Below are 15,500 nucleotides of genomic sequence, written 5' to 3' on the forward strand. Positions count from 1 at the left end.
GGGCTACTGTGGAATAATTTGACTAAGGGACCTGCGTCAGGAAGTCCTTACCACAAAGGGGCAGGATGGCCAGGTGGGAACAGGAGTGTGATCACACTTCAAAAAGCGTAGGCAGTGCTGTCCCTCCCCGGGAAGCTCAAAGGGCCCGGTGACATTGTTGACACTGTAGCAGCCAACCATGTGGCCTCCACGCTGTTCTGAATTGATCTCTGGACCCGACCCTTCGCCTGAAGTATTGAAGACGCTGGCCTTTTTACAAATGAGGCAACAGCATCAAAAGCCCTGGGGAATTCTTCCAGTTCTGTTTGAACAGAAGAAAAGAATTCCAGAGAGTTGACCTTGTCCGAGGGCTTGGGAAGTGTAAACTGATCGTTCAGAACTGACCACGTGACTTTCGGGAAAAGCTAGAGACAGTGGTCTCAGTGTCACGTGTGAACCCTGAGGTACAATGGAGGCCACTCACTCAGTGCTTCCAGTGGGAGGGAGCTTGTGCCCAACCCCCTTCCAGAAACCCCAGAAGCTGCCCGAGCCACAGCTTCTAGAACCCAGGCAGGTACTAAACCTCCCCACTTCGCGTCTCTCTGCAGTTAATGGAACCAAACTTGGGAAGCAGATGGTGGAGAACTTCTCTCCCAATCAGACTAAGTTCTCGGTGCAGAGAGCAGATCCTGTGTCGCGCTACCGCTTCTCCCTCAGCGCCAGGACGCAGGTGGGCTCCGGAGAAGCGGCCACAGAGGAGTCCCCAGCACCTCCAAATGAAGGTAGGTCCATGGCGGCAGCCCTTGGAGCGAAAGGCCCTAGCTAATCTGGACACCTGGAGAAACGCACCAGAAGCTAGGCTTGGCCTTCCAGGGTGGAAAGGAAGTGAGACCACAAATCCTCAGCCCCGCCCGCCACAGGGGGTAGCCTGTCTTGGGTGCTGAGAGATAGGTACCGGTACTGTATCTGGAAAAGTCATCACCCTGACATGCAGGCAGACCTGGTCCTCCACTGTGCCGTGACTTGCACAGGCTACTTAACATCAACCGCCTGTCCTTGTAGAAGAATAAGAAAGGACATGTGAGTTGAGAGGAAACACGAGAAATAACCATTCTGATGAACTCCAAAGAGTCAACTGAGGGAGGCAGGAATACAACTGACCATCCTCCCTGAGGACTCTGGGAACATCCCGTCTTTTGCCAAAGGCATACAGGGCCAAGGAGACAGGGAAAAGTGCAGTGATCGCAGTGGCTGGACTGGGTCAAGAGTGGAGCAGGAAATATGTTCTCCCTCTGCAGCCTGAATAAGACGAGGTGTCTGGCTGCAGAGAGGTAGGAGCTGGGAACAAGCCTTTGCCAAGCCAGCTTCACAAAGAGCAGGTGAACTAATTAATACCTTAAGTCATGGCAAGATCCCTCTCCAGAGCTGCGCCTGACTTGAGCGTACACGAGAGGGCGCTCTTGGCTCATTTGCATGTATGCTGGCTTCAGCATAACCTCCTAGAGATGATAAGGCCGCAGAGGCTTCAAAACTGGTAGCTCCTTGTAAAATGGTCTGGACCTTCTGCCTCTCCAGAGGTACAGCAGTCTATGCAACAACTATTTCTTAAGCACTCACCCACATGTACCACACCAGACACTACACCAAAAGCAAGGGACAGAAAGGTAATAAGAAGTTCACAATGTCTAGAGACATCTACAAGAATGTCTGGTTGTCTTTCTGCCCAAATTAAGGTGCTGCCATGGGCAGGAAGTTTAGGATATTTAATATGCAAGGGGGAGATAAAAAAAAAAAAGGTCATATGAACTGGCATCTCTGGGATTACCCCATGATTGTGACCAGTATTTGCCTCCCAGGAGGCTCGGGTCCTGTGGTCTGACCCTGACCCAGATGGGGTCTTCTGAGCATCTCTCCTCCCCCGTCCAGGAGAGCATTGTGCTTCCGGAGGGAGCTGCCAGGCCATGCTGCCTCAGCCCAGTCTTCCTGTACAGCTGCAGCAGCAGCCCTGAGCTCCTCTGGCCAGGGGGCAGCACCCAGGCAGAAGCTAGAGGACTGCCAGTCCCCTGTGTCCCTCTCTGGTCCTTCTAGATCAGGAGTAGTCACACAACAAGCTCCCAGTCCTGGTGTCCTCTTCTAACCTTGCACACACACAGGAAGTTGATTAGAGCTGGTGGACTTTCAGTAAGTATCTGGTTGCATCTGTTGCCAGAGATTGCCAGGCTGTGGCACACCCTCTATAGTTCCAGAGATGCAGAAAGCCTCTCTGCCCAACCCAGGACAGAAAAAAAACCCTTCGTCCAACCTCAGTGACCATGATGGGGAAAATCCTACAACTCCGGGGGACAAGAGGACAGAGGTGTTTTGGGATTTGTGGATATTTTCAGAGATTTGTTCTAGAGCTCTCGGTCATATTTAATTTCCTATTTTCATGAAGTACAATTTATGGGGGGTGGGGGCATTGAGGCAGTGGGAAACCAGGTCAGGTGGGTCAGGTGCTTTGAGAGCTCCAGGACCTTCGGAGTCATCCTACTTGGAGAGTCTGAGATGGGGATGGCCCTCCCCCACTACTGCCCAGCATCTTGCTGTGAAGGTACAGGGGCTATCTTTGTGCCTAGCTGGTTGCTCCTGCACCACCTACATCTACATCTTAGGGGGTCACTTCACCCAGCCAGGGCAGGGCAGATCCTTGGGAAAAAGAGCTGGAAATACAGCATTTTGCCTGATCTGTGCCTGCAGCCGCCTCTTACATGGCAAGTCCTTGAATACGGGTAGAAGCATGATGTATTAGAAAGGTCTCTAAGCACCAGATGGAATAAGAAGAACCTGCCTGACACCAGTGGGGTTGAGGGTGACTCCCTGAACACCGGTTAGCATCCTCGGGGTGGCGACGAGCCGTAGTCACATCCTAGACATGCCACTGGAGTCGGGTTTGAGCCAGACCTTTTCTGCTTTCTTCTGTGGTTTCACCTATGCTGTTTTCTCTTCCCTCTCATCCTCTCCCCCCACTCTCTCTGGCCATCTTGGGTGCTGTGTCTGAAGCTACTCCAACTGCAGGTATTGTACCAGCAACAGAGGTAATGGGCATAGCCCGGGGCAGTGCAGATGGAGCCCATGCTGGCCAGAGCCCAGTGAGAAAAAAGTGGCTCAGGCCGAAAGCATGCTCCAGGCTCACCCTTTCAGTGGAGAAGCCAGGCTTGAGAGGAAGATGTATAGAGAGGGTTGACCAGAGGGGGTGAGCATGCCCTCTCCTCTCACGCCATGCTTGCCCCTACTAAGGAGGCTGGCTTGCGAGGGGTCTCATATGTAGACTACCTAGTGTGGCCACCCGAGCCTTGCTGGACCTGACATCTCTGAGCACAGAGATAGCTCTCGAAGGTGTGCTAGAGAGGGAACCGCTGGCTCCTGGCCCCGATGATGCCGCAATCCTCTGAAAGGGTGAACACACTATGCATGCTGGACTTGCATGCTGCATGGGGGGACCCAGCGCCATCCCACCAGCTAGCGTATGTTCCGGTCAGTGGGAATAAGCAAGCCCGTCTGTGAGTAGGACCGGGGCTCCAGGGCCTGGAGTCTCACTGGGTGTCAGAGATTGCAGATCTCCTTGACCCAGAAACTCAGCTCCTCAGCATTTGGTGTGGAGATAGACTTTCTCCTTTGGGGTCAGGAGCCGGGCAGGTGGGTCTGTGTTAAAAGCCAACATGCTCACAATGTCCCCCTTCAGTCCTCATGTCATGGGTTTGGGGACCATCAAAGGGCTCTACCATAGAGGGAGGGCTGTCCTTAAGCCAGAGAACTATGCAAGGGGTGCCAGGGTTCCTTTCCTGGTCCTCTGAGCTTGGATTTTCCCATGAGTTAGGAGCTGAGGAGAGAATGCCTGGATATTACAAAGGCTAGAAGTCGGGCACACTAGTACCAGCAAAAGCCAGCTCCATAAAGACATAACTTTGTAAAGACACAGGCTTTGGGTGAGGGAATCAAGAGCCAGGCAGGAATCCGAGTTTGCTGTATATTACCCAGCCCACTTGGTTTCTGTCCTACCTATGCCCATTTATTTCCACCCGCTCCTTCCTACGTTGATTCTGCTTCTGCTGCATACCCTCCTTATGTTTTCATGTTTTGCCAGCTAGATCTGCCAGTAATTAAAAAAAAAAACTACCATGCTTCCTTCCCTCAGCCCTCTTCCTCCTGCCCCAGTAACCAGGCCGGCCAGCTAGGCCGGTGCTTCCCCAAAAGATCTAAAGCCCTCTTCCAGGATGGGAGACACAGAAGGTGTCCAGGGCCTGGGGACCGTAGATCAAACAATTCTTGCCATGCTTCAGGGGCGGTTGCCCTGTCTTCCTGTGTGAGTCTCTTCCACAATTGTGACAGCAGGTACTTGGGACAAGTCAACTCAAAGCTGATTGGTCAAGCATCTTCCTGTCACCCTCCCCATTCTGGCACTCCAGACCCAGTGTGGTGGATCCAGCCGCAAGAAGTCTGCTGTGTTCCGAGGACAGTCTGTGCGGTCCTCCTGTGAGCTGCCTTTGCAAGGGGATTGAGGGGTGCTGTTCCAAACCCCCTTCCACTTCTTCCTTCCAATTTTAAAAGTTCTAAACTCATCAAGCCATGCAGGATGGGACCAGGGTCTCTGCTGTCAATCAAGTGTGTTTCCCAGGCTCCGATATCCACATGACACACGGGAAGGGCGGATTGGACTTTTTTGTATCTGAGACCTGCCAGTAATATCAGATGTTCTCAGCTTTACATACACAGTGCCTTCTGGGGGCAGTAGAGCTTGAGTCTACATTTTCAAAGGGAGCAGTGTCCAGCCCACCACCCTCCTGCTTCTCATCCTCACCGAACCCCGGCACTTCCCCCAAGATTGATGAGTTCTTATATCACCCAGTGAAGATAATCCCTCCCGTCCACCTGTATCCTCAGTCTGCTAGGATTGCTGCCCATCTGTCTCACAATCTGTGACTTGGCTGGGGTAGTCTTCATGCCATGTGGACCATCTTGGACCGAACATTCCATCTTGGAATGTCTGGAAGCTGTCCTTGTCTTTGACTCAGCTCCGATCTGCAGTGTTGGGTGGGTAGCTGATAGAAACTCAGCTCGGTGGCAGGTTTAGGAGGATGAGAAAATGAGCAAGACGTGACATCTCTCCATCTCTACCCATGCTCCCCCCAAACGCTCTAGCTATGTGTCTTCCTTGAGGCCTTAGATATTCTATAGGGCTGGCCCATCCTCTCTGGGCCAACTCCCGGCTTCCAGATCGAGGCTACGCTAAAACCATCTTAGGTATTTGACACTCAGCGCTCTCTCTAGGTTGCTGGCCAGCTGTGACCACCCATCAGTACCAGCCAAGACTGTTTCCAAACTCACAGTTCCTGCTGTGATGAGAAATGACTCTCCAGCACAGGAATATGTCCGCCTGACTGTGGTTCCCTCTGTTTATGCCAGCCCGACTTCAGGCCTCTCCAATGTTCCACCCTCTCCCCAGCCCAGTCCAGGAGTAAAATGTTCTAAATGGCCTGAACTATATGTTCCCTTGTGAAAAGTTTATACCTTCCTTCCTACCTGTCCTGGGCTTTAGACAGCTCTCTTTCTCTTTCTGACTGTGGTACCTTGGCCTCTTGGCCTCTGCCTTCCCTGTATCCTCTGGCCCTCCATCCTGGGGATAATAGACACAGCAATGAGTGGGTCAGGGCCAGCTGTGGCCTCTGAGGGTCTGCTCTACAGAACCTCACTGGGAGCACCCCTGGGGGCTGCCAGTAGCCCCTGCCCCATCTCTTCTTCTCACTTATACCCCGAGGCTTGCCTCAGAGCCCAATAAGAGATACCCAGGAACCATCACCAGGGAGAACTTCCTTTATACTTGGTTGGCGTAGCTGTCAGAGGAGAGGGGATTATGGGCTGGAAGCATCCCCATGGACGCTTCTCACCCTTGTCTTCAAGCTGCTGAACAAAGTTGGAAAGCCATTCAGCATTTCTGTCCCAAGGGCACTTGCTGGACTGCCCTGGAAAGCATGCGGCTCAGAGGAAGTAGGAGAGATGTGAGTGTGTGTCCCTGTTAAAGGGTTCTGTCACAGGAGGGCTTTGAGGAAAATGGACTTGGACTCATGGACCCTGGAAAATGTACAGCTACTGTACCCGAGGGAAAGGAAGCCCAGGTCCTTGAGCTATGTGATGGGACGGGGCAGGGACCCAAGTTACAAGGAGCGAGTGGTTCCTCATGGCGCCTTTCGGGGAGTCACAGAAAAGAGGGCCTTGTGTACATTTCATCTGCCAGAAAGTACTAGAAAACACATCGTTCATGAAGAACTAAGTGAGAGCTGCTTTGCTCGGAGGGACAGAATCTCTTTCTGTCTGTCACTCGTGGCCAAGGTCATGGTGGACAGGGGACCAGCCCTGAGGTAGTTGATCTTCGCCTTCCCGTCTCTCCACATTTCTGTTTGTGAATCCATGCTTCCACAAGCATGTTGGTGGGTAGATAAAGCCAATCCCTTCGTGTGGAGTGTTAAGAGCACTGAGTTGACTTTCTGGCCTAGGGCTGAACACACCCCTGAAAAAGACAAGAGAGGAAGGCTTGTCTCCGCTCCCTGCCCCCACCTTACCCGCCCCTCCCCATGCTTTCTTGATGCCTGAAAGTTGACTAGAGTTAGGGGAATACAGTGTTATTGACTTGGAATGTCCCTTGGATTCTCTGAGATGTAACGGACAGTTCTCTTCCCAGTGTGTCTTTATAGTCCCCACACTTAGGGCCATTAATAGCTCTGATTTTGCAAGTAGGGAAGCTTCAGGAGCCTTGAAAATGTGTCCTTCTTCCCAATAGGGGCTTATAATGCCAGCACCCCAGGGAAGACCATAAGTCGGTTCCTAGTGGAAATGGCTGAGGCTCAGAAGCCTGATTCTCCCAGGGAAAGTTTCCCCCCTTCCATCCCTGACCGAACCCTTCTGTGAGGATGGGAGAAGTGAGGGATATTATTACCCAGGATTTCTGGAGATTGGAGTCAGAGTGAGATATCATGCTTCCTCAGAAGTTAGGGTCACTGTTTGTGTCTGTGCCCCTGCCTACTGCCAACACCAGAAAGTGAACGATGTTCAGATCGTGAGCAGTGATGTCACAAGAGAGAGAGAGAGAGAGCTCTGCCCTGACTCGCCTGGTCATCCTCACACTGTGAGTCTTAACAAATACTGACCTTGGAGGTAAGGAGAGGAGGCCTCTTGCCAGCTTCCCTGACAGTTCTATAGAAGAAGAAGAATGGTATGAAAAAGTTGCCGCACTTGTGGGTTTAGGTCCCAGGGCTGACTAACGTGAAAAGTCCGCTTTAGATGGAGGATGAGCAAGTCAGGTCAAATATGAGCCTGGCTGTGGCCCGGATGAAGATTTCCACAGAGAGGGAGCCTGGCACTTATCTCCTTTATCACTGCAATTTGTGTGGCTTTCTGAGGCTGGGAGACTAAGGTCTCCGTCACAGGACACATCATCATCCATGCCAGGATGTAAACAGGAAGGACTTGGGGTGCATGGACTCTGCGTCTCCTGGACAGAAAGGCATCACTAGAAGTTTGGGTGCAGGGGTCGGGGCAGCCGCACAGAAACCACAGACGTGATAAAGGGGACTTTGGAGTGAGGGGCTGGGAGATGCAGGCTGCTCTGAGTCCCTGAAGGGCAGAGCCCAGCCACCTGCCCACGTCTCCTCCGAGTTGAGGCTCCAGAGCTGGACCCACATGGTATTTCTGGATCTTTGTGGGTGGTGTGTGACCCACACTTGGTGCCATCCCTGGCACCCGATGATTCGGTGTGTGTGTCCTTCAGCCACTATCCTGGTCCCTGGTTGGATGCATGCTGGGTGCTTCAAGCTGCACAGACCATGAGAAGAAAATGAAACACAGGCCCGCTTCATTCTCTTCCTCTCCCATGGCTGTATAGCGGTTGCTGGGGTCCTCCTGGACCAGTGCAGATGCTTGGGAAAGCTTCTGACTTCTGAGTCCATCTTTCCACTGCGATGCCTGCCTTGCACGTGGGGGCCAGATGGACTAGCTGGGTGCTACCAGACCAACCAGACTCGGTTATTTCCAATTTCCCTCTTAGCTCCTCCCACGTTGCCCCCGACTACTGTGGGTACCACAGGCCTTGTGAGCAGTACTGATGCTCCTGCCCTTGCTGCCACCAGTGAAGCCACAACAGTCCCCATCATCCCAACTGTGGTACCTACCACCATCGCCACTACCGTCGCCACAACTACTACAACCACTGCCGCCACCACCACCACCACCACCACCACCGAGAGTCTTCCCACTACCACCATTGCGACTAAGATTCACGAAACCGGTATTGTGCATTGCCCATGCTCCTGGCGCCCCCTGAGCCCACCTCCTAGCTTCTCCAGACAACCCCAGACGGAGCAGTGGGCTCCGGGGTGGTGTTGACCAGCCCACCATGTTTTCCGTTGCACACTAGGCCCAGAGTCCCCACCCTGAGCACACACGCGGTGCTCATCCACCACTCAGCACTCCTTACGCTAGTCAGATCCCGCCATCCTTCAGCAGAGCACCGGGCTTCCCGGAGAGAAGAACCCCAGACATATTCCAGGTAGTCAGCCAGGGATGGGCACTCAAGCATAGATGTGGTGAGAAGGGATGGTTTTGATGGCTGTGTGCCTGGCCAAGAGACCTGCTGGCTACACTGTGTCTGTCCCCCTCGGGGGACAGAGGCTAGAAGGAGGGGCAGGCAGTGGCTGCCATGCCACACGCGTCCGCCTCTGGAACCCCTGCCTCTTCCTTGCGCCTCTGTCCCCAAGGAATTCTTGCAGGCATCTCTTTTAAAAAGTTAGAGCATGCAGGAAATGGTGTTACCAGGTCATGTCATAATGCCCAACAGTGCTCGGTTTCTTTTCCATTCACCCCTAAAATGTAGATCTGGAGGGAAAAAATGCAAGAGCTCTGGGAATGGCCTTTAGGGTCCCTGTACTTTAAGCATAGAGCATCCTTGGAGGATTCAATCATTTCTGAATACCAAGCAAGCATCTGTCTTTTATGATCATAGAGCAGAGGGTCTCTACCTTCCTGGGCCCAGAGGGCGGCCGTAACAAGGGCACGAAGCCTCTGGAAAGACTGCCCGAGAGTACCCAGGATGCTCCCGTTCCCAGAGAATCATAGGCCGACCCCCAGCCTGCACCTTCCCAGCCTCACCGCCTCTGACCACCCACGTATCAGCCTCGGAATGTAAATGGAGGCTTGATGCTCATATTAGTATTTGCTCTAGCTCAGTTAAGGTGTTAAGTGAACCGCAGGCAGAGGCAGGTGATTCACAGCTGACACATTCCTCAGCACTCGGAAATGCTGATGTGCGTTAGAGACACAATACTAGAATGTAAACATGCAATGTAAGGGGAAAGTCAACCCAGGAGAGAAGCCTTCTACACAATCCGATGCCATCAGTGACTTGGGGTTGCTGTCCTTTAGGGCATAGTGAGACATCTTTTTTCATCAGGGCAGGCCTTTGAATCCTTAAAGTGCTTTGAATTAGCAAAAGTGAGCCAAGAATTCAAAAAACGATGAATCTTGCTCCCTGGCCATTCCTGACCTAGAAACATTACTCTTATACCGGGCAGGCCTGGCTTCATGACTCACAGCCCAAGTGTAGACCACGTCTGAAGCGCAGAGAGCCTGGCCACAGCCTGGATCATGTAGAGAGCGAGCTTGGGGACAACTGTGAAGTATCTCAGCTTCCCAGGACTCTTTTTAATGAAATCCATCTTCATCTTGTCTTACATCTCAACATGCAAGGCTTCGTAACTTTTCCTTTTTCAGGGTATCCTCTGATTCACTTTTAGATTTGGGTGCTGTTCCCTAGCTCTCGTGTGCTAGGAATCCATGGAACAATACTTGCTAATCATGGCCTCCTTTGAACTTCACAATTGCGGAGAGTTTACCTTCTTGGTCTCTCCCTCCGAACACCCCAGTTCTTTGGCAGTCATTATCCTGACCCTTCTGATGGTTCCCACCTCAGAATCACCTTGGTCTCCCGTTGCTTTGCTCTGTGTGTGTGATGTGTGTGTCCGTGTTACTGTGTGCATGTTAGTGTGTGTGAACGCAGGTCCATACACGAAGCTAAGAGAACAACCCTGAGTGTTGGTGCTGGCTTCCCAAATATCTGGATCTGAGACAGGGCCTCTGGCCGTCTGCTGCTTGCTGCACGCGCTGGCCTGCAAGCGCTACTGTGTCATGTGACTCTTCTTTCAGCCTCCCATCTCTTGGTGACGCTTGTGCTTCCGTATTCAGCTTTTATTTGGGTTTTGGAGATCTGAACTGAGTTTGACAGGCTTGCGACAAGGATCTTCCTCATGGCCATCTCTCCAGCCCCTGCTGGCCTTTCCTAAAAGCACCCCCGACTGCCATTCCCTTTGAGAGCATCAGATTTGGCTCAATATCACATTGGGGGTCAGGCTGTTTAGATGCAAATTCTCTAGGTGTGGTACAGAGTCCTGAGGTAAGGAGCAAGAAAGACCCCCAAATCAGGGCTAATCCACTTCATTACTACTCCAAGATCCTTGAACTTCCAGGAAGAGGGAATTACTGAAGCAGCCGATGTGATCAAAACGGACCATGCGCAGCAGAAAAGCAGCCTGTCTCCCTCTCTCCCTCCCAGGCAGCAGACTTTCTGTTGTTAGTGGAGCCTTTTGCTCAGCCCTCACTTGACACACATTGTGTTCACCTGGGGCAAACAACACCTGACAGGGTTGAGGCAGAAAACAACAACAACAAAAAAAAAAAAACCACTTCTTTGAAGTGAAAAATCAGGAAATCTTTTATCACTTCCGCAGCCCTGCAGACTCAATCACATGTCAACTAGATAATGAATAAATGCATCGCCAATATTCTCTATTCATTTATGCCTGACAAGTGAGTTGGTGACAGTGCCCCCTTGCATTCTAATTAACTACACAGGAGCCATGTTTGTAAAGCCCTTGAACTACAAGCATCCTTGCTAGTCCCTTGCTGCTAAGTCTTCGCTGGGAAATGTGGTAATCAGACTTCTGGGACTCTGGCATTTGAAGGCTGCCACCATCCTCCTGTATATACGGGCTATGGTTTCAGACAGCACCGTGCCTTTGATAAAGTGGCTCCCGGCCCCCAGGTGCTTGATAATTAATGTCCTCTTTGTTACAAGGAGATCAAGGCTCCGTGGCCCTGTGGCCAAGAAGCCAACAAGCGGAGTTCTTCTGATATAGAGAACACTAAGGGCTGGATGCCGAGGGAAGCCCACCCTCTTTGGGTCCCATCTAGCCTGTGTCAGGGGCATCCACGCTGACTGTTCTCGGGACTCTTGAGGTTCTAGGCCACAATACAGGCCATCTAGGTTCTCATTAACCGGAGGGCCTCAGATCAAAGTCACCTGATTCGTATTCTCTAGCTTCAGGAAGCCAGGAGCGTTTTCCTGTGTTTAATCACATCCCTACGATCTCATTCTTACATGGTTTTCTTTGGGTGGTACTTGGGATGGAACCTGCATGGCCAGCAAGCACCCCAGTACTAAGCCGTATCCCCAAGGCACTCCTGCTTGATTTTCAAAGGCAGCCCCTCTCCTTCCAGTTGAAGGAGGAAAACCGCTCTGTTCCCTTCTGCCAGCATCCTGACCGCGGGGCCTGTTTCTTTGCCCCCTTCTTTGCACTGTCCACATCTATGACAAGGGATCTAAAAAGGGAATAAATCCCCATTAGAGCCTCCAGTGGTGTGACTGGAAACCCACTCTTGTTCCTGACCCCTCCTTGTGAGGAAAGAGAGACAACTTCCAGATCCCCTTCCCACTCGGACAGGGTCCCCCGGCTGCTCCTGCGCATCCCCGGGTACCTTTGGCCTGGCTCGCAAGCCTGCAGCCCGCAGCTCTGTTGGGCCTCGTGCACAGCGGCTCCTGACTCCTCCCCCTTTTCCCAGCAGCCTCTGGGTGTGAGAGTAGGCGCGTGTGTGAACCTCTGGGTGTGAGGGTAGGCGTGTGTGTGAACGTGCCCCTCTGAGTCTCCTGTACTCCCTCTCTACTCACCACTAACTCCTCTTCTAACCCGTCCACCAGCCCCCGACGAGCAGTCCATTTGGAACGTCACGGTGCTCCCCAACAGTAAATGGGCCAACATCACCTGGAAGCACAATTTCAGGCCTGGAACTGACTTTGTGGTTGAGTACATCGACAGTAAGCATTGCTATGTGGGGTGGGGCGGCGGCGGCCGGCCGTGGTGCAGCCGCGGCGGCGGGGAGTGGTAGACGCCCATTAAGGAGATCCTGTTGAACTCCCCCAGGCTTAGAAGCCTTTTAGCCTGGCTTCACTGTGGTCTCGTGAAATCGATCCCTGCCCGAGATAGGAGAGGTGGAAGGAGACTTGAACAGGAAAGGGACTTCCGAAGCCATTAGCAAAGGCCTTGAATTGCGTGTGTTGTGGCGGATCTGTGGACTGTGAGCTGCGTCCACTCTTGCCCAGAACGAGGATTCTGAGTATCCAGAAAGTGAGCCAGGTCTTGTTTCTGGGTTGATCCCCTGGCCGAGACTCTGAGGGTCCCGATGCCTTCGCTGCATGGGCCAGGCAGGGCACAGACCTGAGCTCTCTGTTCACAGACTAGTGGAAAGCAGCAGTCACAGACACAGACCAGACAGCTAGCGGTTCAAGGTGAGCCAGGCACTTTATCAGAGCTTGGCATTGGACTGCAGATTGCATTCCAAAGATCTGCCTTCGCTGGGCAAGGGCCCCTGGTTCTGCAGGGTGAAGCCCACACCTCTCTAGCATGTGCTAGAAGCCGTGAAGCCAATAAGCCAGTCAGAAAACCCAGCTCCCTCCCGCCAAGAACTCTTAGGACATGAAAACCTGCTGCTAGGTTCTGAGATCGGAGGAGGACTTCAGATCCTCAGGGTCTGGAGTCTCTATTTAGGTCTGGATGTTTTCAACTTCCTGCCACCCGTCATGCCCTCCCACAACCCCGAGACATAGACACTCAGTCTGACATGTGAATTTGCAATGTGGCAAACAGTTCGAGACGAAACCAAGAGTGAAGTGGAAGCCAAGGATCCTATCTCACCTCCATGTGAGACACTAACCACGTGACATACTAACCGGCTTGCCGGCTCTCACGCAGAAAGTCAGTCACTTCCGCGGCAGCTGACACTGCTCCAAGGCTGAGGCAGCCAATCTTGATATGCTTAGTGCTAAGACTGTGGTGAGGAAGGGAGACTTGAGGGGGAGACGTCATGTAAGAGCTAGAAGTGCATGCTGGGCGTCGGGGAGCTGCCTGTTCTGTGTGGAGGACTGAACGGGGAGCTTCAGCCCCCTTTCCACACCTCTCTGCTTTTGAGAGATGAACAGGGACCTAAACACACTCTCTCCAGCTCCTGGTGCCTGGTTGTAAGCTGACCTAGGTTTCTGTTCCCCAGGCAACCATACGAAAAAAACTATCCCCGTTAAGGCCCAGGCCCAGCCTATACAGCTGACAGACCTCTATCCCGGGATGACGTACACGTTGCGGGTGTATTCCCGGGACAACGAGGGCATCAGCAGTACCGTCATCACCTTTATGACCAGTACAGGTGAGAGGGGATCTGGCCTCGCCATCCCCCCCGTGAGCATGGGCATCTCATCCTCATTCCCAGCTTCCTGCTTGTCTCTTCTTGGAAACAGGTCTCATCTCCACCCCATTCCTTGCCTTGCATGGCGTGCCTCTGGCCCGCAGGAAGTAGTCACAAGGTGTGCATGCCCCAGTGGAGAACAAGCCGGGCTCTGAGCCAGGGGGGCTGAGCGGGGAATCAGGAAACAAAGGACTGACTAGTGAGGACAGGGAAGGCTTGGTCCCCACCATGTCTAACGTAAGGGCGTCGTGCATGCACAAACGTGGTCAGTGTGTGTGTGGACCCTGGGGTGGGGAGGGTATGCTGGAGAGTCGTGCACTCTACCTACTGTTTGGGAGCTTGCTCTCTCCAGGTAGAATGAGTGGCGGGGGGGGGAGAAACCCAGGGTCTTAAATTCAGAAATCTCCTGAGCAACCAAACCTGGGACCAATGTGTATGTTGCTGCCTTCCAACATCACTGTTCCGTTTTTATTTAATTTTACTTCAAGTTTGTCCTGCCTAAAAGTAAGTGAGTTTGGCTATTGTTTTTTGTTTGTTTGTTTGTTTGTTTTGTTTTGTTTTTTAATCAGGCTAGGGACAGGACCACAGTCTGGCTCTGTAGCAGTTTTAAGAAGCATCTTCATTATAGCAAATGGCTAGGCTACCTAGGGCTCGGGAGGGACCAGGCTTAGAAATTTCTCTGCTGGTGGGGTTAGCTGGGAAGCTGCAATCCACAGAGGCACTTGCTTGTCTGCGGGTGTGGGTTTGTGTGTATCTTTCATATCCGAGACACAGCCAGGCTGAAGCCCTGGGGCGAAGGGGAGGTGTGGGAAGGGATTAAGCGAGAAAGGGATCAGCCTTTGCCTCTAGGGATGGCCTAGTCAGATGCGGGTTATTAGACACACAGGATGGGGTAGGGGGACCCCACAATGATTTATGTGAATTTCTGAACGTTGGCTTGAATATTCATTACTATTCCCTCGCCCAGCCACATGAGGCCGATGCCGGTAGCTTGTATCCAGGGAGTCACTGTCCATCTGCACCCCTGACTCACCCTACCTCTTCTAGCCTGGTCTCTCCTGGCGTGTCTTCCCTGGTGGGCCTCTACCAGTGCCACACATTTCCAGCGCACAGAATCTGAGCGTGCAGCTCCTTGCTGAAGATGAGTCAGGTGTGCTCAGGCAGGATGTCTGAGTGAGCAGCCAGGCCATCTTGTTATGTAGGAAGCCAAGCGTCTGGACAGCTGACCCAGCCGAACAGGTAGCTGGATTCTGACCTGGTTGGAGAGCCCAAGCTCTTGGATGTGTTTGATTTTGTTTTTTACACACTTGAGTCTAGCTCATGGGCAAGATGCAAAGATGAGACCTGAGGGTAGAATTCCATCCTACAGACGCCAGGGAATCCAGCACTGCCTGTTTTGAGAGTTTTGCCTCTCTAGGTGCTGTGGATAAGGGCTGGAGAGAAAGCCAGAGAGAAAAGGACCAGACTCTTCATTTGGGTTTGGTCTACTCTGTTTCAAGTATTAAGCATGTAGTTTGGGGTGTGTGTGGGGGGGTGATAATGGTTGATACTTGGCTCTGAATGTCGTCATCGATACCCATTTTTCTTTCTCTGTGCTGGATCTGGAGAGGCCCTGCCTGCTTGCCTACCTTAAGAACCATAGAAGCATGTAGCATTCACAGGTCTTCCCAGACCCCTTCTCGGGCAAGCTGGAGCATCCAGGCTCCATACCCTGTCTCTGGGTACAGGTTGTTTGCTTCCTCCTAGGCTGGCTAGAAACTCCTGTGTGCAAACCCCATGAGGAAAGGGAAGTATTTTCATCTCTGAAGTGTGTGACTGTAAACACATGTCAAAAGTTTCCCTGTAGGTGGACTCCAGAGGCAAGCCCCCCCACACACCCAGATCTCTGTGTTTCATGCAAGTAAAGCTTTTCTGAACATCTCTGA

General features: G+C 52.4%; 1 protein-coding gene across 17 annotated transcripts in view; it reads left to right on the plus strand.

The window, feature by feature from the left end:
* Nfasc (neurofascin) overlaps positions 1–15,500 on the plus strand; it is a 171,296-nt gene that overhangs the window by 140,639 nt on the left and 15,157 nt on the right. For 8 of the 17 annotated variants that reach the window (XM_028876544.2, XM_028876546.2, XM_028876545.2 and 5 more), the window contains 5 exons: positions 588–761; positions 3,019–3,033; positions 8,057–8,296; positions 12,038–12,154; positions 13,384–13,536. In XM_028876544.2, coding sequence (XP_028732377.1) covers positions 588–761; positions 3,019–3,033; positions 8,057–8,296; positions 12,038–12,154; positions 13,384–13,536 — 699 coding nt within the window. Of the gene's footprint in view, positions 1–587; positions 762–3,018; positions 3,034–8,056; positions 8,297–12,037; positions 12,155–13,383; positions 13,537–15,500 lie in introns of those variants that run through there. The other 9 variants (XM_028876552.2, XM_028876554.2, XM_028876557.2 and 6 more) reach the window with 4 other exon arrangements.

The sequence above is a fragment of the Peromyscus leucopus genome, chromosome 15 (genome assembly GCF_004664715.2).
Source record: "Peromyscus leucopus breed LL Stock chromosome 15, UCI_PerLeu_2.1, whole genome shotgun sequence".
Classification (NCBI taxonomy): domain Eukaryota; kingdom Metazoa; phylum Chordata; class Mammalia; order Rodentia; family Cricetidae; genus Peromyscus; species Peromyscus leucopus.